At 33.2% G+C, this 22,819-nt stretch overlaps 8 protein-coding genes across 8 annotated transcripts in view; 4 read left to right on the forward strand and 4 right to left on the reverse strand.

Annotated features, from left to right (window-relative positions):
- The window catches only part of BX664DRAFT_381445 (uncharacterized protein), a 1,604-nt gene extending 1,485 nt beyond the window's left edge, over positions 1-119 (forward strand). The window contains exon 3 of the mRNA XM_051548961.1: positions 1-119. This exon is cut by the window's left edge and continues 825 nt beyond it. The gene's annotated coding sequence lies outside the window, so the exon portion shown is untranslated.
- Positions 120-534: 415 nt separating this feature from the next.
- Positions 535-5,289, reverse strand: BX664DRAFT_319573 (uncharacterized protein). The gene is made up of 6 exons (XM_051542962.1): positions 3,572-5,289; positions 3,347-3,502; positions 1,729-3,262; positions 1,471-1,657; positions 1,261-1,397; positions 535-1,173 (listed from the first exon to the last, which is right to left on the reverse strand). Exons 1-6 carry the CDS (start codon positions 5,245-5,247, stop codon positions 607-609), a joined length of 4,257 nt encoding a protein of 1,418 aa, XP_051404352.1. The 5' UTR covers positions 5,248-5,289; the 3' UTR covers positions 535-606.
- A 716-nt stretch (positions 5,290-6,005) lies between these two features.
- Positions 6,006-9,355, forward strand: BX664DRAFT_271602 (uncharacterized protein). Its single transcript, XM_051541155.1, has 10 exons — positions 6,006-6,216; positions 6,285-6,305; positions 6,384-6,687; positions 6,754-6,911; positions 7,020-7,024; positions 7,222-7,630; positions 7,750-7,953; positions 8,035-8,230; positions 8,293-8,934; positions 9,020-9,355. The coding sequence occupies exons 1-10, from the start codon at positions 6,082-6,084 to the stop codon at positions 9,301-9,303; spliced, it is 2,358 nt and encodes a 785-aa protein (XP_051404353.1). The 5' UTR covers positions 6,006-6,081; the 3' UTR covers positions 9,304-9,355.
- A 196-nt stretch (positions 9,356-9,551) lies between these two features.
- BX664DRAFT_319578 (uncharacterized protein) lies at positions 9,552-10,976 on the forward strand. The gene is made up of 7 exons (XM_051542963.1): positions 9,552-9,628; positions 9,699-9,777; positions 9,856-10,029; positions 10,133-10,342; positions 10,412-10,519; positions 10,579-10,689; positions 10,768-10,976. Exons 1-7 carry the CDS (start codon positions 9,591-9,593, stop codon positions 10,894-10,896), a joined length of 849 nt encoding a protein of 282 aa, XP_051404354.1. The 5' UTR covers positions 9,552-9,590; the 3' UTR covers positions 10,897-10,976.
- A 371-nt stretch (positions 10,977-11,347) lies between these two features.
- On the reverse strand, positions 11,348-14,533 carry BX664DRAFT_381449 (Piwi domain-containing protein; the record flags this gene model as incomplete). The annotated part of the gene is made up of 7 exons (XM_051548962.1): positions 14,143-14,533; positions 13,867-13,999; positions 13,602-13,754; positions 12,739-13,535; positions 12,475-12,658; positions 11,756-12,382; positions 11,348-11,670 (listed from the first exon to the last, which is right to left on the reverse strand). Exons 1-7 carry the CDS (start codon positions 14,461-14,463, stop codon positions 11,348-11,350), a joined length of 2,538 nt encoding a protein of 845 aa, XP_051404355.1. The 5' UTR covers positions 14,464-14,533.
- Positions 14,534-15,196: 663 nt separating this feature from the next.
- On the forward strand, positions 15,197-15,940 carry BX664DRAFT_319581 (uncharacterized protein). The gene is made up of 3 exons (XM_051542964.1): positions 15,197-15,336; positions 15,403-15,506; positions 15,584-15,940. Exons 2-3 carry the CDS (start codon positions 15,459-15,461, stop codon positions 15,806-15,808), a joined length of 273 nt encoding a protein of 90 aa, XP_051404356.1. The 5' UTR covers positions 15,197-15,336; positions 15,403-15,458; the 3' UTR covers positions 15,809-15,940.
- Positions 15,941-16,917: 977 nt separating this feature from the next.
- Positions 16,918-19,017, reverse strand: BX664DRAFT_319585 (uncharacterized protein). Its single transcript, XM_051542965.1, has 4 exons — positions 18,358-19,017; positions 18,032-18,285; positions 17,604-17,957; positions 16,918-17,523 (listed from the first exon to the last, which is right to left on the reverse strand). The coding sequence occupies exons 1-4, from the start codon at positions 18,933-18,935 to the stop codon at positions 17,114-17,116; spliced, it is 1,596 nt and encodes a 531-aa protein (XP_051404357.1). The 5' UTR covers positions 18,936-19,017; the 3' UTR covers positions 16,918-17,113.
- A 1,172-nt stretch (positions 19,018-20,189) lies between these two features.
- On the reverse strand, positions 20,190-22,599 carry BX664DRAFT_381451 (mate-domain-containing protein). Its single transcript, XM_051548963.1, has 6 exons — positions 22,184-22,599; positions 22,021-22,095; positions 21,803-21,923; positions 21,204-21,731; positions 20,903-21,140; positions 20,190-20,829 (listed from the first exon to the last, which is right to left on the reverse strand). The coding sequence occupies exons 1-6, from the start codon at positions 22,530-22,532 to the stop codon at positions 20,551-20,553; spliced, it is 1,590 nt and encodes a 529-aa protein (XP_051404358.1). The 5' UTR covers positions 22,533-22,599; the 3' UTR covers positions 20,190-20,550.
- Positions 22,600-22,819: the final 220 nt, after the last annotated feature.

A 22,819-nucleotide genomic window follows, 5' to 3' on the forward strand; every position in this document is an offset into this window, starting at 1 on the left:
ATATATATTGACTTTTTTCTCTCTCCTTATTTATTGATGTATATATTACTCTTTATTTATTCTCCTTACCATTTTATGATGTTTAATAAACTATGTTACTTTTATTTTTTTTATATCTATTTTTATTGTTATCTATGATGATCTCCGTTTTGCTTACATGTACGCCTCCCAAAAAAAAAAAAAAAAAAAAAAGATGGATGGTGCATGATGATGAGTTAGATGATGTACACTGTTTCTCACGGCATTGTTGATGATGATGACTTTAAAAGGAGCCTAATGTCAATCAGAATCAATTTACAATGTGCATATAAATAAAGGAGTATGCATCGTTGATAGTGTTTAAAAAAAGAAGGTGGCGTATAAAAATATTCCCAAAAATAAATCTTAGTTTGTCAACAGAAGACTTGCCTAATATATAAATATATATCTTTTTTTTTTTTATTCATGTCAATCACCATATACAAATAAAATAAAGATATAAAGGGGGGGGGGAATGTTGTGATAAAGGGAATAAATTACATAAACAATATTGGGGTAAAATAATAATAATAATAATAACAAAAAAAAAAAAAAAGATATAAAACTAAAATAAAGTAAATGGTTGGATCATGTTTGTTCGTCTTGATTGTCCGCCAATCCTTTGAAATAACTACGCAAGGCTTCACTATCATGTGTCAAATCCAGGTTTTCCAATCCAAGCGTGCTTGTCTTTACTGTTGATGATGCAGAAGGTTGTTGTGTTGCTGAAGAGGATGGGGTGGGTAAAGAAGGTAGGATTCCTTGATTAACAGCTGTGTTATCGCTATCATCATAGTTTGGAGATGGTGGTGGTGAAGATGGGATTGTCGCATCTTCATCATGATCATCTGCAATAATACCGCGTTCTAAGTAGTTGGTAATCCATGGATGATTTAAGAGTTCATGAGCTGAAGGTCGATCCTTTGGATTTCGCGTAAAACATTGTTTGAGAAAAGAGATACCAGAACTGGACATTTGTGAAGGATCAGGTAGAGGAGGATGCCCAGTCACCACGTGAAACATCACAGACCATTCATTGTCAAGTGTACTCCAAGGACGTCTACCAGTGGCCATTTGTACAATACAACATCCAAGAGACCAAATATCCATAGATCCTTTCCTGCCTACATCACCACCTGTAATCACTTCCGGAGACTTGATATACAAAAAAAAAAAAAAAAAAAAAAAAAAAAAATTAGTCAACATTTGTTTTTACTTTTTTTTTTTTTTTTTTGGTCTTACCATATACATGGGAGTCCCTGCCAAACTATTTGCTACCTTTAGAGTAGATGGTCCTAATGTTTTCTGTCCATGAGCAATGATTTTTGAAGCACCAAAATCAGTCAATTTTAATTGTCCTTGATGATCAATCAATATATCTAATAAATCATATAAATCATTAGATAAGCAGGTCTATTACCATATACATTTAAAAAAAAAAAAAAAACTTACTGTCAGGTTTGATATCTCGATGTACAATATTATTATCATGTAGATAAGCAAGTCCACTGAGTAATTGATAGGCATAATCTACGATATAATATTCAGCTTCAATTCGTCCACCTACTTCCAAAAGAGATCCTAGACTACCATTTTCACAATATTCCATAAAGATATTAACTTTTTCCCTATGCACTTCCTAAATAATATAAAGAAAGAAAAAAAAAGGATTAGCACCTAAAATTCAAAAAAAAAAGAAAAAGATTTTACCATGCCATAATATTGTACAATATTTCTATGATGTAACATTTCCATGACCTTCATTTCTTCTTTGATTGCCTTGTGTAAAGCAGATAAAGCACTTGAATCCGGGAATCTGATTTCCTTGACGGCCATGATACTTGAAGTGTCGAGATTGATAGCTAGATAGACCGAACCAAAGGTGCCAGCGCCAATGTATCGACCTTGTTGCCAACGGAAAGAAATATTAGAGGAAGAAGGGGCCAAAAATACCAAGGATTGATCTTCTGGTTTCTGATCGTCCAATACTTTACCAACAATTTTCAATTCTTGTTCATTCTTGTTCCGTTCTGATTCCAATTGATTGATATCCCGCATCCATGCATCCCGAATATAACGATGAGCTGCTGCCACTGCGGCTTCATTCCCCACATCTGCACCTGCCACATCTTTGCTTGTTTCTGCACGTCCACGTCTTCCACCATGTCGAAGATGAGATCGATGACTACTGTCGTCCGTATTGTTCGTACTAGTAATATAAGAGTTGCGTCTTGCTGTAATCCCACGTTTTCGTTGTTCTTCCTTTTGTTGTGCTTCAAATGTCCATCGTGTACCCAAAACATCAAAATGAGAGATAAGTAAAGCAATACATCTAGCCACTTTGCTTTGTAGCATTGAGAAATCTGCATCACCAAGTGCCAACATGTTCGTTCCTTTCGTCATCACTTGTCCAAATTCCAATGCTGCCACTGCCCACCTGAATGTGCGTCTGTCCGTAGGTGTACAATCATCTGTAATAAAACAAATCCATTGAATAGCCAACTGTGTCAATTTCAAGTCCAATGGGAGTCGATGTCTAGCGTCAAACAATTTGGCCACACGTATTCCAAAATCACTGGCAAAACTAAAACATTCTTCCACAAGCTCATGACACCCCGAGCTGAGTGTCTGATCACGAATAGTATAAACACTGGTCATAATTGTTTCTGTCAACTTGTAGATAGTAGCCTTCAGTCGTCGTAAATCTTTATGTACCTTGGGGGCATGAGATCTTTGTTCTCGTACCACACCCATACCAGCATGTTTGACAGATGTCCAAAAATGTGATTTGATTGCCTTGAGATTTCTTGCTACATTGGTTACCAATCGAATACGTCTAGGTTTCAGTTGAATATTCACAGGCGGTACATCTTGATCCACTACATCACCAGGCCAATAAAAGCTTTGCCAAGGTGCAATAAATAAAACATAATCGTACAGTTGATGATGAGGATCTTGATCATCGTGTTGAGTAAAATAATGAGAAGGATGTCCGCCGTGAATACTTGGAGTACTAGGATGTTCTTCTTCTTTTGGTGCTGAGAAACCACTTTGTGCTAATTGAGGAATCATTTCCAATCGATTGTAGAGAGATGGTGAGGCAATCAAGTAAATACGATCTTCTTCAAATGAATTGGTTCGGACAAAAAAGTGGCCAGTCATTTCGAGATATTTGATCACCATATCGAGACTTTCTGGATTGAAAGAATATTCTGATGCATTTTCCAGTTTAGTAATGAAGAACCTAAATTGAAGAAAACAAAAAAAAAAAAAAAAAAAAAAGGAAGGATTGTCAAATTCAATAGAAATGAATAAAAGAATGACTTACTTCGCAAACTGAAGAAGCTTTCTAGCACGCATTCGCATTGTATGTAATAACTTTGTATATCGTGTCTCCAAATCCACATCATCATTATTGTTTTCCATTTCAGTAATAATACTTAGATCATTCATCACATCTTGTAACTGGCGAATAGTAAGACCACTAAAAAAAAAAAAAAAAAAAAAAGGTGAATATCGCAATGCTATACTTTTTTTTTTTTAGTCGACATACCAGAACTGTTCTGTACATTCATAATAAGCATCATCCGAATTTCGACAAACTGTAGATTGTAAGAATTCCCATTCTTTTTCCAAGACTTCACATTCACGTAGACTGTTTTCTTTTTCATAATCAAGTTTCCAAGTGATCAAACGAAAGTAAAAGTTGACAGATTCCATTACCACGCTATCATAATTCTTTGTCAAATTTTCATCAACAGTCAATACCCAACCTGGAGCCGGATGCGCCAATTCTTGATACTGTTGTTTCACACGATTGGCTAAGGAAAGTAAACCACGACAATCTTCTAACATGGCATCCACCATTTGCTTTGGTGGATCAATAATGCGATCTTTTGTTTCCAGTCGAATCTTCAGTGCTTCTTCCACCAGTCTTGCAGGAAAATGGGCCAAATGTTGTAATTCACCAAAAAAAGGAGGTAAATTCATTTCTTGAAATAATGTATTGTTGGATATCATAGTTTGTTTTGATTTCAATAATAATGAGTTGAGAGCTGATAATGTACGTTTATCAAAAGTATCTTGAAGAGCTGATTCACGAAGGATGCGTTCCACAAATGAAAAATCTCGATGATTGGTGATTTTAGGTTGATTTGGTGAAGATGTGTTTGATGATGAATGAATGGATGAATATGATGTATTAGGTTCTGAATTTGATTGAGAATGATGATAATGATGATAATGATGATGATGATAATGATGGAGTAAATGTCGTTGATGATCAAGTTGTTGTTGATGATGATGATCTTGTTGTTCATGTTGTTGATTAGAAGAAGAAGTATCCAAGTTGCGATTGGGAGATATTTGAAGATCATCTGATCCAGTCCAATTTCGTAAAATCTTGAATTGCATGTGTAAGCTTCGAGTAACGGTACACCAAGCGTTAAGAGCATCCAGACGTACTTGAAAGGGCTTAGCATCATAATTTGGATGAGCTCTTATCATTTCAGCACGAGTAGCATACAAGGATTCCACACGGTCCACATTTTTCAAAACTTCAGCAACTTGAATAAGAGCGGGGTCATCGGCATTTGGATCCACACGAAATTGCATAATAGTATCTACCACTTCATCAATAGATTGTCGACTTTCTTCTAAAAACTTGAGTTCATCAGTAATAGTTCTTCCACGTAAAAGAGCCCGTAAAGATAACCAAATTTCTTGAATTGAATTTTTTTGTTGAAAGACGTCTGTACTGAGTAATCGTTTCTTTTCACTTTTAATCACTTCACCTCTTAAGACTGACTGAAGCATTTGTTGCCATTCTCTTCTTTCATATGCTGTTTCAGGTGAAATGGTATACACATTGTCGTTATTATGGTTGTTGTTATTATTATTAGTATTAGTATTAGAAGGTGATGGTGAGTTGGTAGTTCCAAAATAAACTTGATTATTTGTTTCATATTCGTCTTCTTCATATTCGTCTTCTTCCTCATCATCGTCTATTTCATCAGGAAAAAGGTCACTATCAGTTTCTTCATCTTCATCATTAGAAGAGTCTTGTATTGAAGTAGGCATAAAACGTTGATCAAAAGTAGTGAATGAGTTATAAGTAGTTGAAGTTGAAGTAATAGGAATAGTAGACATTGGTTTTGAAAACGCGTTAGAAGGGAAACTAGTAGAATCGTTTTCAGTTGAAGACCAATGTACTTTTTTTGTTTCTTCCATAAAGAATAAAAAGAAAAGAGAAAAGAGAAAAGAGAAAAAAAAAAAAAAAGGTGATGAGCTGAATTCAAAATAGGTTACTACCTTCCAGGACAAAAAGAAAAAAAAAAGGATGATCACCTGGGAAAAAAAAATAAGTCAGCGGGCTATTCTGCACAAAAAAAAAAAAAAAAAAAAAAAAAAAAAAAAAGAAAAAATATCAAAAAAAGTAAAATAAGTTTCTGCAGTAAAAGTGAATGGTCCGTGCATTACTTGAATATCTTTTTTTCTTTATTAAAAGACAAAAAGAAAAAAATATGTCTATTTTTCTTTTTTTTTTTTTTTTGTTCATTATCATTATTAAACTATTATTATTTTCAAAAAAAAAAAAAAAAAAGAAAACTCTTTAGAGATGAAACACGTGAGAATGTTTAGCTGAATAGTGTGTATAATAATATATTATAATGTAGGAGTGTGTTTATCTATTATTACTGATTAAAAAAGAAAGCTTGTTTATGAAGATTAAAACAAATTATATATATTACTTCAGGTACATATCCAATAATTTAATAAGAAAAATAAAAAACTTGAATGAAATTCAACCAATAATGATTAAAAAAACAAAAAAAAAAAAAATAAGCAATACCAAAAAGGGAAACTAACAGCTTTTGCCCAACTTGTCGCATTTTTAAATTATTATTGTGTAACTAAAAAGAAAATTATTGGTCTTTCTCCTAATTTTTTTTTTTTTTTTTTCTTCAGCTCTATTTTTTTTTTCTTTTCTTTTCTTCTTTATCTATTTTTTATAACTCCTATATATATAATAATAACTTTTTTTTTTTTTATTTCTGTATAGCTATGGCAGAAAAGCCTTTACAAGTCTTTGCTATACACGACTTTGAAAGAGAACACGAAGATGAAATTACTTTTTACGCTGGAGAATCCATTATTGTTATTGAGAAAGATGAAAAATATCTAGATGGTTGGTGGCAGGTAAAAAATTTATTTTATTTTTATTTTAATTGATTTATTTAACGTATTATTATTATTATTATATTTAGGGTCGTAATCAAAGGGGTGAAGTAAGTTAATATAAAATTATTATCATTATTATTATTATTACATATAATAAACTTTTTTTTTATTTTTTTTAATTATAGATTGGATTATTTCCTATGAATTATACTTCACCCACTAAACCTATTCGTACGGAAACAATTGATTCAACATTAGATCAACAAAAAAGCCAGATTCATCAAGATGATAATAATATAACTACTGATTCATCTATTACTTCAGCTTCTACTATCAATTCTTCTCCTCCTGAAACGTTTATTCATCAAAAAGATCAAATTGATACATCTACTCAATCATTGGATCAAACTCCGGAATTATGGGATGTACCTCGTGTTTGCACTTGGTTAGAATCTGTTGGATTAGAAAATGCTATTGATAACTTTGTGGGTAAATTCTTATTTTTTTATTCTTTATTTTTTTTTATTCACCATTATTATTATTATTATTATTTAGAACAAGAAATTACTGGTGATGTACTTTTGGATTTGAATATGGAAACATTGAAAGAATTAGGAATCACTGCTTATGGAAGACGATATAAAATTATGACAGCAATTAGTAAATTAATCTCCTCCACTCAACCATCAACAATTACCAATGATACAAATCAAGTAAGAAAATAAAAAAAAAATTTATATAATTTATATATATATATATATATTATGTTTACTTACTCTTTTTTCTTTTTTTTTTCCTAAAGAAAAATACCTTTGAAAAAGGGCTGGTCCCAAAGGTATCTATCTCTACAGATCATACTTCTCCATCATCACTTAGTGGTCAACCAAAACAACAACAACAACAACAACAACAACAACAACAACAACAACAACAACAACAACAACAACAACAACAACAACAACAACAACAACAACAACAACAACAACAACAACAAGAACATCGTTATGTACCATCTATGATTAGTACTATGTCTTCATCAACTGGTGGTGAACCTTATCATTCATCTTCACGTCCTGCCAATAGTACTGGTTCAACTATCTCTTCGCCTATCGATGCTGATTCTCTTTATCAATTTCCTCGAAAAGCACCTGCTCCTCCATCATCCTCCACTTCTTCATCAAATTCTCATCTTCATTCCAACAATAACAATATTCTTTCTCGACCAGAATCCAGTACTAGTCTAAGCTCAAGCACAAACAACAATAGTAATAATATCACTCGATCCAACACTTATAATACCACATCATCAAGTTCTGGTACAGTAAAAAGTAGTGATTATTCAACTCGATCGGGATATAGACTACAACGGGATTCATTCAAAGATGCAGCGCATCCATCTGTCTCTCATAGTACACCAATCAAAAGCAATAATGTTCAAACATCTGGACATGATCGATTCCAACAAGAGGTAAAAAAAAAAAAAAAAAAAAAAAAAAAGACATATATAAAAAGGAGGAAAAGGAAAAATTGACAGTGACATTCTTTTATTAGATGGCGGCAAGAATCAATCATCCAGCAGATCAAACCTTATCCATGGCTTCTGTTGGTAGTTCCGTTCAAAGACCCTCCACTGATGAATTCCAAGCTCCGGAACATGAAGGTTGGCTCCACAAACAAAGTGATAAATACAAAACTTGGAATAAGAGATGGTTTGTTTTGAAAGGTACAAACTTGTTTTACTTTAAAAGTCCAAAGGTAAAAAAAAAAAAAAAAAAAAAGGAATAACTGATCAGAATTTGACTTTTTTTATTATTATTATCTAAATCATTAATCTAGGATGTTAGAATGAAAGGTATTATCAATCTACGTGGCTATCGGATTATAGTGGATGAAACTATACATAGCAACAAGTACTGTTTCAAGGCGCAACATGAACAAGAGCGAATCTTTTATTTTTATACTGATACCAAGGAATCAATGAAATTATGGCTCCAAGCTTTAATGAAAGCGACTATTATGCGCGATTTTACTTGTAAGTTTCAAATGTAGAAATTTAGAATGATGAATTAATACTCACTTTTATCTACATTTTAGCACCGGTGATGTCATCCAATCAAGTAGCAACCGTTCCTTTGGATGTAGCTCAACGTATGCGACCTCGACCTCCTTCAGTAATTATGTATAAACCACCACCCGCATCTAATGAACCAATGCAAATGGTACAAGAAGAAGAAGAGGAATCTCATCATGGAAAAGAATCATCTTTCAATGCACCTTTGGATGATAATAGCGACTATCGTATTGCACCATCTTCAGCCATGAATACTCCAGCTATCAGCAATAACAATACAAATACGGATGATGACGATGATGAAGATAATATTGATCCATATGAAACAGCTCAACGTCATCAACAACTTACTCTAGATTCAACAGATGTAACCAATGGACATGCTGAATCTACCAAAATCAATCGATCATGGACCAATGCACAATATGTTGACTGGATTAATAGTTATTTACCTCAAGGAAAAAAGGTGGTTGATCTTCCAAGTGCTTTCCGTAATGGGGATACTTTGATTGTGTTATTAGAAACTCTTAGTGGCAAGACAGTTCGACGCAATCCTGATCAAAAAGGTGGTTCTGTCAGCATGAAGGTTTTGGATAATATTGTAGCTGCATTCAAGTTTATGGGTAGAGAAGGGGTTGTAGTAGATGGTAGATACACTATCAAAGGTAACAAAAAAAAAAGTGATGATATATATATATATATATATTTATCAACCTTATCTTTTCTTTTTTTTTTTTCTTATGTGATCAGATATCTTTGGTGGACATGAAGATAAAATCTTGGATATGGTGGATGCGATCAAAATGTGGGCAGAAACAAATGGATATATGGAACAAGAGCAGAATACAACAAGTAATCATCATACCACAGCTTTACCACCTACTGACATTGATACAACTTCAAATTCGTTATCAATGAATCTTTTGCCAGAACCAACAACAACTGATCAAGATGACTTTTCTAAATCTTTTTACAATGACACCTTCCATCATATGACTGACTCAACTCAACAACTCCCTCAACATGTAGCTTAATATTAGATTTCCCTCTTTTCTTTATCATTATTATTATTACTATTTTTTTTTTTATTATTATTATTTTTCTTCCCTTATTAGCTAGTCAATTATACATTGTTTTGATTCAATATTACCTAGAGTATAAAAAAAATAAAATAAATCTTTTCTTTCCTGCCTCTTTCACTATTTGTCTTCCGCCTGCATTGGTTCAAAGTGCGCGCGCGTCAAAAAAAAAAAAATTTGTTTGTGCCCCCTTTTTTTTTTTTTTTTTTTTTGCTTTCTGTTCTCTATCATTTTTGAAAATCATGAATGTGGAAAAGAACGTGAATAGTCTGGAAGTAAGGTAAATAAAATATCATAACATGTCTCACGTATTATTCTTTTTAACATTATATTTTTGTTTTATGGTATAGCAATTATGAAGATGTTCGTCGTCAAAGGATGTTAGAAAACCAAAAGCTCTTACAAGAATTGGGTCTTGCCAAAGGCATGGTAAATCCAAAAAAGTCAAATATATATATATATAGTATTGAATCTAATTCTTTTTTTTTTTTTTTTATTCATGAATAGGAGACTTCAGTCCTTCTTAATGATTTACCGCCACCACCCAAGAAATTCCCTGCCACCGCCACCAAACGAGCTGCATCCAAATATACTGGATCAAAAGTGAACAAACGAGTAGCATTAATGATGTCATCCGGACGTTCTTCAAGACGATTGAAAGGAGAGGCTCCTGAAGAAACGGTAAGAGTCTACTTATTATTTTCTATCAGTCTTTTTTTTTCTATGGTGATATATGTTCTCCATACGCACACATATTGATTACATAATGATTTTTTTTTAATAGGTGGATTTGGAAGAAGTTTTAGATCAACAAGATCGGATACGACAAGCTGCTCAACTGCGAAAACTGGAAAATTCAAGGGAACAAGATGATGCGTTACTACCACGGAACATTCATGTTCCTTTTACTCTTGCATCCATTGGTACCACTATTTGGGATCTTGGTGAAATATATACTGGTGAACATCGATCAAAGTATTGGAGTACTCATGGGGTAAGGATTACACTTCTATTTACTATTACTATTTATGAATCTCTTATTTTTTTTTTTTTTGAAATGTAGTGTAAATACAAACATCCTTATCCTATAGGTTATCGTGCTACGAAAAGTCATTTTGGAAACCAATACACTATGACCATCTCTGAAGGCAAAGAAGGACCTCTTTTTACGGTAAATCAAAGAATATATTAGCAAAACTCTCCTTATCTCAATCTATCTATCTGTTTTAGGTGCAAGTCAATTCATCACAAACCTTCTTCACAGGTTCTACTCCAACAGCTCCTTGGACAACTGCATGTTTACGTAGCAATTCTCGAGGTACTCGTGTGAGTGGACCTTTGGTAAAGATGAAATTAGAAAAAAAAAAAAAAAAAAAAGGAAGAGAAAATAATTGACATTTCTGTTTTTTTTTTTCTTAGTTTTATGGCTTCTCTGATTTGATTACCATACGTTTGATAGAAGGACTAGAGAACTATGACAAAGCTGGCGACCCATCCGAGTCATCTCATTCAGCAGCCACAAGGTCTAAACGAAACCATGTAGAATGATTATGGATTTATCATTAGTTGTTTATAGTTATTATTACTTATTATGTTTTATTCAAATAAATTCCCCTTCTCAATCTTCATTGAATTGCTTTTCATTGACTGTCTGTACATATATAAACGCTCTGACGTTTTCGCTGGAGACTTTCAAAATCAATGATCTGTGTGGACGTCTATTTATTTATTTATTTTTAAAAAAAAATCAATCCTCGATCATCAACCACCATCCCATCATCTTACCATCATAAAAGAGGCATCATTATTAAAAGAAACAATTTTTTGATTTATTGGAGAGAGAAATGTATATACAAATGCAAAGAAAAAAAAGATGAAGAATATATATAAAAAAAAAAGAAAAATGCCATCAGTTTACAGAGTGATAATATATATATATAAAACTAAACTATGAATTTACTGAGTAAATAATAAAAAAGATGAAAACCAAACTATCCATTTACATGAAGTACATGACTCTTTGTAAATCAGGTTTCACAACAGCGAAACTGGCCATTTGGGCATCACTATCCATAGATTCACTTGTAGCATCACTGTCTTCCCAGTTTTCACCCTTACGATGGAATCGAGCACGAGCAGCAACCAAATCAGCATAGTAAGCAGGAGGACAGATAGATACAGTACGAGTGGCACGACCATAGATATAACACAGACGATAAGTGAGTTCTTGAAGAGCATCAGGAGAAAAATTATTATCATCATAAAGTACATGGTAGTGAGTAGGACGAGAAGTTCCTTGGAGACCAGCATGTGATTGTAAATCTAAGAAAGAAAATATATATATATATATATATATATATGTAAATCAATATTTCATCCTAATACATATAATCATTTGAATACTTACAAAAATCAAATTCGAAAGGATGTACGATATCAGTATCCACGACGGTACCAGGTTGACAATTACCAGTTCGATCAGCATCACGAGGTTCAACAGGGAAGAATCGAGCATGATGACGTTTTTGAACAACCACAAAGGTGACAGGAGGTTTGTAAGTCTTATCCAAGGAAGCACAAGCAGCATGGATGGCACCAATTTCGTTTTTGAGCACTTGATCAAATTCACCTTCAGACATACCATCACGATAGAACAAGATTTGTTGAGGTTTTTGACCACAGTTTTGATAGAATGTCTTCAACAGTTCCTTGACCATATTGGCTAAATCAGCTATTATTTCAGTACGATTGGCTTGAACACGGACAGTTGAAGCATATCTTGATGCATACGAATCCATACTTGCAGTCAAAGCAGCAACGGAAGGTCTGTTCATATCACCAGGAGCAGGATGAGTAACATCAGCACCAAAGACAATAGTAGGTTTGTTCGAGATGAAAGGAATTTGAGAGCCATCCATGAACAAGTTGACGCCACCAAGCTTCATGTTCACTTTCAAACAGACATTGGCACAATATTGTTTCTTAGCATCACCAATATGCTTGCTTTGAACACATTGAGTAGGAATACCAATAACTACATATATAAAAAGAAAAAAAAAAGATATGAGATTATGTCATGAAAATCATCATCATCATCATCCTTATTTTTCTATATGTTTGTTTTACCTGTATCAGAGATACGCTTGATTTCAGCATAAAGTGGAGTACCAGTGTTGGGCATGATACAGAGAATCAATTGAGGTTGAGCTTTAGCAGCATTACCAGCCTTCAACCAAGCTTCCTTGAGAGTACGTTCAATATTGCCTTGAGGATCAGCATGAGTAATAGGTGGCTGTCGATTGATCACATTCTATATTTATAATCATAAAAGAAATAAAATAATAAAAAAGGATTAAATAAATCATGTTTTTTCTTAAGAAACTAACGTACCAAACCAGTATCAGTAAACGTTTGACATAATTCACGAATGAAACGTTGGATCATACCATCATGGACATTTCTTGAAAAATTGACAATAGACCATGAACCCAAGTTGGCACCCTTTGCGACTTTCTTACCACGAAGATTCCAAGCACCACCTACAGGAGCAAAAGTAGCATCTTGAGATGAAGCATGGTAAGAGATCTTTGGAGTAGAAAGAACACGAGCATTGATCATGGTCATATCAGACTTGACATTAACACCAAATTGTTGAATATATGGGTTATCCTTGTATTTCAGAAGATTGACACCTTGATTGATCTTGTTGGCACGGACATTGGGCTTCTGACAAGTAAATTTGATCATTTCAGCAGTTTGCTTTTCATTCAATTTCTTCAAATGGCGTTGACCAGGAATGACTTCACAAACTTCCATAGGTAAAAAGATATCTTTCTTGACAACAATACAGGGTAAGAAAGGAAAGGCCAAACGTCTATTGTAAGTCTTTTGAAAATATTGAGCAACGTTCATTTCATTTCCAGAGTCATCCTTGAATACAGTATTTTCAACAGAGGTAGGAGTGAGCTTGTTAATCTTGTACTTCAATCGTTTTTCAGCACCACGATGGACAACAACGATCTTGAGATTCTTGAGTATTTTTTCAACTTTGATACGATCACGATCAGGAATACCACGACGAAGATCATCAAGACTGCGGCGATCGAGTATCTTGGGTAGCATTTCATGAAGAGGACCAGATTCATAGAAAGCAGTAGCACTGACATCAACATTGATCATCATTTTGCCTATAAACAATGAATAATGAAATATTAATAAAAAAAATATTAAGTATTATATGTTTTATATATTACCTTTAGTTGGACGAGCAGATTGATAAAAGCCTTGCCATACTTCAGCACCATTAGGTAAAGGACGTTTATCTTGGGGAGTAAAAAAGGATCGACCCACAGTGGAATATTGCATGCTTGGAACGTGACGAAATAGTACATCAAGAACCATAATGGCTGTAGCACAATTTTAGACACAAAAAAAAAAAAAAGGAAGAAATAAAAGATTAAAAAAAGTGTTAATAAAAAAAAACGTGATATAATGATATTAATCTTTTTCTTTTTTTACCAGTTAAACAATTGTTGGTAATACCAGACTTTCCATCCAAGAATAATTGTAGTTCACTCATGTTGATTACACCTACAGGCTTGATATTTAACTTGAAAATACCACCAGAACGATTTCCTTCTTGAAGATTGACCTATAAACAAGAATAAAAATGATGAATATAAATGAACCAATAGAAAAAAAGAGTGATCAAAAAAAAAAAAATATAATAATGTTGGGGATGAAATAATAAGCAATATGATAAAATATACGTCATTTTTTTTTCTATTTACTTACTTCAAAAGAAATACCAAGACTATCATCACCACATTTGAGCGGTTTTGGAGAAAAAAGATTTGCACGACCATCAAAGATAGGTTTGACCTTGTTAAGAAAAGCTTGACCTTTAAGACTATCTTCAAAAGATTGCCACACCTTTCTGAGAATAAGGGGAGGAGTACCATCAGGTAATATTTGAATATTCAAGTGTTGTATATTTTGAGCTGGAAGACTTGTCATTTCAAAGAAATTGCTTCTTACACGTACTGGTTTACCAACTTTACCAACATTGGGACGCATAATAAGTTGAGTCAAATCTCTGTTGTATGCTTGAGCCATGATGTTTGTTTAATAGAAAAAAAAAGTGAAAAAGGAAAGAAAGGAAGAAAGAAAGAAAGAAAAGAGAAAGAAAAAAAAAAAGAAAAAACATCATTTTATATGTCTACCTGATCGGAGCCTGGTTAAAAAAAATCCTGCAAATCCAAATCAACCAGTCATAAGGAAGCACACAGTTCTAGTTCCTTTTTTTATATATATATTTTTGAATTGATTTCTTTGTTGATTAATATGATGATGATGATGATGATATATTAGAATAGTCGCTTTCAAGTGAATTGTCTTTATATCTTATTTCATATTTCATGCATTTATTGAACTGGTATCACTAAAGGAAGATTAAAAAAAATGATTATCAATTGAGAATAATATAGGTTAAATCAATTTGATAACATTTTTATTATTATTATTATTATCTTATGCATTAATAGTTTGGTAAGTTTGTTATAGGATGGAATTAACAATCGCATTATTCTAGGTTAAATCACGAATAGAAGCTGCTTATATGTGGTAGTTGAACATCCAAAAAAGGAAAGACTCAGAGTTATTTAAAATGACAGCAACTTCCTCTATTTTATTTTCTCACACTTTCTTCTTCTTTCTTATCACTATTTTTTGTAAACATCTTTTTTTTTTATTTCGTATAAAAAGTAAGTGAATATGTATACAATAAAAGGGAACTTTATATATTCATTGTATATTAACTAGGACTCTTCTCTTTTTTATCTTGCTATAGAAATACTATCACTCCATCTCTCTTGACCCTTATTGCAAATTAGATCTTCAACATGTATTCAATGGACCGCAAAGCTATAACAATGGAACTATCATTATCATTATCAAACGTACTATAACACATTCCAAAATAAAGAAATAGTAAGTGAATTAGGTATGATTAGGATTATGGATCTGATTCCTTTCTTTTCTTTTTTTTTTTTCTAGTGTTTTTCCAGTATATTGTCAGGGGAAAGGTTATTTATTGAACATATCTATCATTTATGGTTATCAGCAAAAGTGGAAAACGATCAAGGATATTATATTTAAAGGTAGGATCTATAATATGATAATGAAGGACTTATCAACTAATGTATACCACCTTGTCTTGTTCCCCTTTGATGGGTAGTGTCATAAATACAAATCTAGTTACCTATATGCTACTCTATTCATTTTAAAGGTATTCTTTTTATTCAAGATTAGTTTGAATTATTATCATCATCAGGGCCGTCATCCTCGTGGAATTGATAACTGCATCATTATGATATCATGTCTCATCACCATTACTATCATCGTCATGCATCAGATATTATTAGTGCGAGTATCGACTGTAGTGACATCCATTATGTGGTGATCATCAACATTATTTATTAAACCGATAGGTAATCATGATACATCTTCCCTCATTCCCACTATGTACTCACTCTTTTACATACATACTTCTATACTGACTCTATCTTTCTTTTTTTTTTTTTATTTCTTTTTAGTCTCTCATTCTCATACTCTGAACTAATCTATCGTTTGGTTGTCATTTGATCTATTATTCATGTTTACTTTTTATGTGAAAATACAGTAGATACATATACGGCAAGATTATGCAATAGCATCAACTGGATATAGATATACAAGGCGACAAAGTTTATTTCTTATCCAACTCTTGTATCATGGAAATTAGTTCATTCAATAGTTAGTTTTTTTAGCAAGTGTCTTCATATTATCTTTTACTTTTTTAAATAAAATCATATTTTTATCATTTGTTATTATATTGTCATCTTATCATGCCTTCATATCATTCATCATATCATCTTTCATCACGTGTCAGTCGTCACTACATATCCATCATTACATATTATCCATCGTATCATCCTCTTCATTGTATGATGCACAAATTTCCAGGATGAGACCATTATGATATCATCTTTTTTTTTTTTTTTTTTTTTTTTTTTTACCTTAGCAAGCATGCGCTCCATCAAGACGCGTAGATGAAGCAAAGTAAAAGATTTGAACTGATATGGATCCAACTTGCGGACGCCAACGACGCTAAATCAGATGATGCAAACAAGTTTTTTTTTTTTTTTTTTTTTTTAATGAAATGTCTTCTTGGAATCTGTGTAGCTTCTTTTTTGTCTCATTGTTACGCATCCCAAAAAAGAAAGAATTCCAAACTTTCTCCCTAGAATAGCCATGATTAATCCAACTCGTGATCAGTTTCTTTTTGACAATTCCATATGATGATGTCTCTGGAAAATAGCGCGTGCTTTTTTCTAGGAGAAGAAAGAAGAAATAGAAAATAGAAATGACATGTCAAACGAATAATAATAGTAAACATAAATAAAGTAGCACGTTTTACTCCCCCTTTTCATTTCAATTTCCCTTTTTTTTTTTTAAAAAAAAAAAAAAATAATCCAAATGCTACTTCAGCCATCTTGTATCACCACAAAATGAGTCCAGACCCTTTAGAAATAACAGAAACAGATATAATTCTTTATTCTTTTATCATCATCATTAGCAAAGTCAATAAAAGCTATAAGAGTCAGAATAACAACAATAATAATAATACAATAATACAGTACAAAAAAATAAAATAAAATAAAATGATAAGTAGTAAAAAGTAAATAAGAGAAGGGTTGACTAAACTAACTAAAACAATAATAAACGATTACCATTGGTGCGTTGAAGTATGAGGAGCTTGTTGTAATGGAGGAGGAGAGTTTGAATGACCATAATGGAAATACTGATGAGGTTGTAGAGCATGATATGGACTGAATCCAAGTGTGTTTTCATTCATTATTGGCGCTGAGATACTTTGAGTAAAATCTTGATGATCCATTACTGCATTTTGTTCCTTTCTGAGCTTGCGTTGACGATATACTCGAACAGCAACTACAGTAGCAGCTGCATACACAACAACTCCTACAGAGACACAAATACCAATAATCCCTGCACGGGATAATCCACTACTTCCACCATTGTTGCCATTGCTAGGGTTAGATCCGTTACCGTTGTTATTGTTATTGCTGTTGTTCGAAGATGCATTGGGATCAGACATGACACCTGCAGCATTGCCTGCTAAAAAAAAAAAAAAAAAAAAAAAAAAAAGGTGAAGATGAGATATACTATTTCTATAATTCTTTTTTTTGTTAATGTACCTCCTCCATTAACAGCATAGGACTTGTCGATCAAGGTAGGTAGTTGTCCATTGTCAGAAGCATAAAGTGAACTGGTAGGATTCGAGATCAGTTGTTGCAAATTACTGACTTGATTACTGGGCAAGGCCATGGTAACGATCACACCTGATGAAGTACTCGTATCACGTTTCTTCTTGTTGTTGTTATTGTTGCTAGGTACAATAGATTGAACAATGATATCATCCAAACCACATCCCAGAACTTTGCTGAATAAAACTGGTACTGATTGAACAAACTGAGCTGTCAATATGGAATTGGAAACCATTTCACTGAAGGATAAATAGTCAAATTTGATCGTGACACTTGAAAAGTCAGCTATAACATATGTTTATAAAAGAATCAATGAGTTATCAACAAAAACATCATATGCATAAAATCAAGTGTATTACCTGGAATGATAACATTATCGTTAGGGATGATGGCTGCAGGAAGATTATTGCTTGGAGTTGCTGATGCTGATGCTGAAGATGAAGCTTTGACAGTTCTAGAAGACGAATTAGCAGTATTGATGGACAACGTGAACGATGGATTGAGCCAAGTGTACGACTGGTACTTGTAGGAAGAAGAAGATCGAGGAGTAGTAGTAGTGGTGGTGGTGGTACTAGTAGTGGTAGTAGTAGTAGTATCATGGGTTGGTTCTGCGGTTGTTGTTGGTTGCGTGGTAGTTGTTGGTTGCGTAGTAGTTGTTGGTTGCGTGGTAGTTGTTGGTTCCGTGGTAGTTGTTGGTTGCGTGGTAGTTGTTGGTTGAGCATCAGTGGTAGCGATAGTGGTAGTATCATCTGTAGTGGTAGTTGTTGCAGTATTGGTCGAACGATCTGTTGTTGTTGATTTGTCACTAACACCCGATGATGTGACAATAGCAGTAGAAAATCCAGTGGTCGTTGCATCCGTTGTTGAAGCATGACAGTCAAAATCCAGCAAACCACATTTCTTTACTGATGATGATGAAGATGATGAAGTAGTAACAGTTGGCTCAGCACTGGTTGTTGTTCCAGTAATTGTTGCAGTGCTATCATCAGTGGTCGTTGTAGATCTTAAACGAGTGCTAGTACTTTCATCGCGAGTCGTAGCTGAAGGAGTTGAGTCGCAGCCAATTCCTAGGAGGTTGTTGCATTGGGACATAGTTGAAACCTTGTCAGTGGTGGTTGAAACCTTGTCAGTAGTAGTTGAAACTTCGCCAGTGGTAGTTGATGTTGATGATCCATCAGTGGTAGTTTCAGGAACCGATGTTGTCTTTTTGCCACATCCAATTCCAAGGAAGTTGTTACATTCCGTTGTTGTAGTAGTTTCCATTGATCTGTGAGCTGTAGTGGTGGTAATATATTTTGGTTTTGGTGTAATGGTTGATTTCTGTTCAGAAGAAGTCGTTGATCCAGTATCACAGCCAATCCCAAGCAAGTTATCACATTGAGAAGTAGTTGGTTTTGCCTTTTCTGTTGTTGTAGTAGCGGTAATATGATTTGATCTTGGTGTAGTAGTTGATTTGTGTTCAGAAGAAGTCGTTGATCCAGTATCACATCCGATACCAAGCAAGTTATCACATTGAGAAGTAGTTGATTTTGCCTTTTCTGTTGTTGTAGTGGTTTCCGTTGATTTATGAGTTGTAGTGGCGGTAATATGTTTTGGTTTTGGTGTAATAGTTGATTTGTACTCAGAGGAAGTAGTTGATCCAGTATCACAGCCGATACCAAGCAAGTTATGACATTCAGAAGTAGTTGATTTTGCCTTTTCTGTTGTTGTAGTGGTTTCCGTTGATTTATGAGTTGTAGTGGTGGTAATATGTTTTGGTTTTGGTGTAATAGTTGATTTGTGTTCAGAGGAAGTAGTTGATCCAGTGCCACAGCCGATACCAAGCAAGTTATCACATTCAGAAGTAGTTGATTTCGCTTTTTCCGTTGTTGTAGTTGTTTCCGTTGATGAATGAGTTGTAGTAGTGGTGGCGGTATGTTTTAGTTTTGGTGTGATAGTTGATTTATGTTCAGAGGAGGCGGTTGATCCGGTATCACAGCCAATACCAAGCAAGTTATGACATTCAGAAGTAGTTTGTTTTGCTTTTTCCGTTGTTGTTGCTTTTTCAGTTGTGGTGGATGGTGTATGAGTTGAAGTATGCTTATGAGTAGTGGTGGAAGATAGGAGTTCAAGCTGGATATGTGAATCAGTGGTAGTGATAGTAGTACTGGGTTCCCGTCGTTGCAGATCGAAATATTGGTCCTATTAGTACAATAAATAATTGTTAATATGGTAAAGTGATGGTAATAAAAAAGAATGTACTTACTATGTTTTCATCAGCAAGTACATCAATGTTTAAGACCAGGCATGCAATTAGTAAAAATAACCAAAAGCCAACAAAGGCATTACTATTCCGGGTCATGTAGTAACTAATCAGTATGACATAAAATAAAAAGGAATGACAAAAGGAAGGGTCTAATGTAAAAAGAAAGTAAGGACTAGACTGAAAAAAGAAAGGGAAAGAAAAAAAAAAAGAAGTAAAAAAAAAAAAAAGAAAAAAAAAAAAAGAACGAAAGAAAAAAAAAAATAGAGTGAAATAAAAAATCAAAGTTTGTGTCACAGTCAATTGTTCAGCGACCAACACTTTTCAGTGATACAAAAAAAAGAAATACAAAAGGCGGGCTATTAAAAAGGCAAAAAATAGGAACATGATTACCTTTTTGGGTACTTCTTCACGTTCATCATAAGAGTACAAAGAGATATTACATTTTATCGTACAAAGAAAGAAAAAAAAAACATATTAACTTTATAAACTAGACTACAAGCAGTATAAAGTCCAGATCAAATAAAAAAAAAGAGGAACCGTGCTTTAGTAAAAAAAAAAAATAAAAAAATGTTCCTGGATTCATCATCTTCTTTTCCCTCTTTTAGTTAGTAAAATGATAATAAAACTTTATGTTCATAAAGGAAGTTCTTGATCTACAATACGTTTCATTGCTAATCTACATTCTTCATCCCAATCAATATAATATATTAAACAAATCGTTTCACCTATTGTTTTTAATAATCCTGCTAATACAACCCCACTCCAAACACCTGATAATCCCCAACCATAACTAAAAGTAAGCCAAATACCAAAGGGTAGACCGACCAAATAATAAGACGTTAAATTAAATATTGCCACCAGATATTGTTTACCGAATGCGGTCAAGACCCCAGATAATATGATTCCATTTCCCTAAAAATAATAATAATAATAATAATAAAAATAATCAGTATATATATATATAAAAGTAATCTATAATATTTACCACCACAAAATGACATGGGCTCACAATTGAAATCAAAGCTATTGCAGCTTCAGTCACCAAATCATCCTTTGTAAAATGTCGGGTAATAGGGTATCGGAATCCAAACATGAGCATAGCATTAAAAGATACCAAACAAAATCCTGTTATCACAGAGATAACAACACATAATTTGGCTTTTTCAGGTTGATTTGCACCTAGATGATGACCTAATCGAACAGTAACAGCAGTTGAGAGCGCGCTAAAAAAAAAAAAAGAATCAATCAGTTAATCATTCTATCTGTATTTTGTTTTTTCTTCTTACTAAGGTATCATTAATAAAAATGTGTTCACCGATAACACGATAGATTGAGCAGCCAAACTTGTTTCGCCCAGTACACCAGTCACCATAGCACATACTTCAAAAGCCCAATCAGTAGATACACTAAGCATACCAGGTACACCAAGTTTCATAAAGGTTCCCCATTGATGACACGCATCCTTTGACCATCCAGGCCAATACTTTTTACCAAAATCAGTGCCGAAGTAAAGCATCCCAGAATAAAGCGTTACTACCATCAGATGGTAGATCGTATTTTGTAAAGCTGCTCCTTTCATACCCAAATCCAACCATTGTAACAAGGTATAATCCACCAGATAATTGAGAGGAAATATTAAAAGTACAATATACAGAGTCACCTTCATTTTACCAATACATTGAAAAAATCGTCGAATAGCTGTTGTAATAAAAATAGGATAAATTACAGGAATAGTCCAATCCAAATAGATCTGTGCCATGGAAGCGAGTTTTGGATCTTGACCCATGGTGATTAATATAGTTTCAGCATGATACCTAAAAAAAAAAAAAATGAATATATGATAAATTCATTGGAACAATTAACAAATAAAAAAATAGACAATTACCAAATAATACCAACTGGAATAGAAAATAAACCCATAATAATAAGAGATCTTTGAAGAATGATACCAAGAGTCCAAGGATGTTGTGCCCCTGTAAATGCTTGAGAGACCAACGTATCAATGGCTAATGTAAAAAAAAAAAGAAGGATTATATTTAATGCAATTTAGATACCGCTTTCTTATGATTTGATAAGAACTTTTTTTTTTGAAGTGTATTTTACCTGTCAACATGCCATTACCAAAGGCTACACCACATATAGTAAGAAATAGATTTCCTAAACTTGTTGCCGCAAGCACTAAAATAAAATAAAATAAAAAAAAATAAAAAAATAAAAAACGGAAAAAGTATAAATAAATAAATAATATAAACAAACATTGTTTTACCTTGTGGACCTAATTTTCCAAAAAACGAGACATCAACTAGCTTCATTCCCATAGCCGATAAAAAAGATGTCAACAAAGGCCAAACGAATTTGAAAAGACCTTGAGTTTCTTGAAAATAATCAGTTTTTTTCACCATAGCATAAAAATAAGATGAATCAGTACCCAAATAATGTTGTTGAGGATCTTTGTTTTCCAAAAGAAGTAACGGGCTCGTCTTTATTCCAGTTGAGAAAAGAGGGGTAGTTTCATCCACTAAGGTCGCAATGGATGAAGTACTACCTCGATGATGATTTATAAAACTATATTCACCTTCCTCTTCAAGTTGACTACAAATATTACTTCTATACATTATATAATAAATAAAATAAAGAAAGAAAAAAAAAAGAAAAAAAGATAAAAAAGAAAAAAAATCCCCGTCTATTTCTCGTTTTTTTTTATATATATTCAGACCTATTATGATTAGTATTTTTATATAATATTCATCTACTCAATGTAACATAAACAATGATATGATGATAAACTCCTTTGTTTCTGATGTAAAAATAATAAACAGAAATCTTCTTGTTATTGTTGTTCGTTTCATGCCATTTCGTGTAACCTATCTTCGATAATCATGATGCCGGAACCAAATTTATC

The sequence above is a fragment of the Halteromyces radiatus genome (genome assembly GCF_025201355.1).
Source record: "Halteromyces radiatus strain CBS 162.75 chromosome Unknown BX664scaffold_1, whole genome shotgun sequence".
NCBI classification, from domain to species: Eukaryota; Fungi; Mucoromycota; class Mucoromycetes; order Mucorales; family Cunninghamellaceae; genus Halteromyces; species Halteromyces radiatus.

What these genes read in the sequence shown, in the direction of transcription:
- BX664DRAFT_319585 (XM_051542965.1), bottom strand. Translation starts at nt 18,935, where the DNA reads ATGGAAACTACTACAACAACGGAATGTAACAACTTCCTTGGAATTGGA. An exon ending in CGATAATGTTATCATTCCAG is followed by an intron (nt 17,958 to 18,031) that starts GTAATACACTTG and finishes CATATGTTATAG; the next exon opens with CTGACTTTTCAAGTGTCACG. An exon ending in CTATGCTGTTAATGGAGGAG is followed by an intron (nt 17,524 to 17,603) that starts GTACATTAACAA and finishes TTTTTTTTTTAG; the next exon opens with CAGGCAATGCTGCAGGTGTC.
- BX664DRAFT_319581 (XM_051542964.1), top strand. Translation starts at nt 15,459, where the DNA reads ATGGTTATCAGCAAAAGTGGAAAACGATCAAGGATATTATATTTAAAG. An exon ending in CAAGGATATTATATTTAAAG is followed by an intron (nt 15,507 to 15,583) that starts GTAGGATCTATA and finishes TTTGATGGGTAG; the next exon opens with TGTCATAAATACAAATCTAG.
- BX664DRAFT_319573 (XM_051542962.1), bottom strand. Translation starts at nt 5,247, where the DNA reads ATGGAAGAAACAAAAAAAGTACATTGGTCTTCAACTGAAAACGATTCT. An exon ending in GAATGTACAGAACAGTTCTG is followed by an intron (nt 3,503 to 3,571) that starts GTATGTCGACTA and finishes TTTTTTTTTTAG; the next exon opens with TGGTCTTACTATTCGCCAGT. An exon ending in CAGGGACTCCCATGTATATG is followed by an intron (nt 1,174 to 1,260) that starts GTAAGACCAAAA and finishes TTGTATATCAAG; the next exon opens with TCTCCGGAAGTGATTACAGG.
- BX664DRAFT_271602 (XM_051541155.1), top strand. Translation starts at nt 6,082, where the DNA reads ATGGCAGAAAAGCCTTTACAAGTCTTTGCTATACACGACTTTGAAAGA. An exon ending in ATCTAGATGGTTGGTGGCAG is followed by an intron (nt 6,217 to 6,284) that starts GTAAAAAATTTA and finishes TATTATATTTAG; the next exon opens with GGTCGTAATCAAAGGGGTGA. An exon ending in TTTACTTTAAAAGTCCAAAG is followed by an intron (nt 7,954 to 8,034) that starts GTAAAAAAAAAA and finishes TCATTAATCTAG; the next exon opens with GATGTTAGAATGAAAGGTAT.
- BX664DRAFT_319578 (XM_051542963.1), top strand. Translation starts at nt 9,591, where the DNA reads ATGAATGTGGAAAAGAACGTGAATAGTCTGGAAGTAAG. An exon ending in GTGAATAGTCTGGAAGTAAG is followed by an intron (nt 9,629 to 9,698) that starts GTAAATAAAATA and finishes TTTATGGTATAG; the next exon opens with CAATTATGAAGATGTTCGTC. An exon ending in GAGAGGCTCCTGAAGAAACG is followed by an intron (nt 10,030 to 10,132) that starts GTAAGAGTCTAC and finishes TTTTTTTAATAG; the next exon opens with GTGGATTTGGAAGAAGTTTT.
- BX664DRAFT_381451 (XM_051548963.1), bottom strand. Translation starts at nt 22,532, where the DNA reads ATGTATAGAAGTAATATTTGTAGTCAACTTGAAGAGGAAGGTGAATAT. An exon ending in ATTCCAGTTGGTATTATTTG is followed by an intron (nt 21,732 to 21,802) that starts GTAATTGTCTAT and finishes TTTTTTTTTTAG; the next exon opens with GTATCATGCTGAAACTATAT. An exon ending in TTTTTATTAATGATACCTTA is followed by an intron (nt 21,141 to 21,203) that starts GTAAGAAGAAAA and finishes TTTTTTTTTTAG; the next exon opens with CGCGCTCTCAACTGCTGTTA.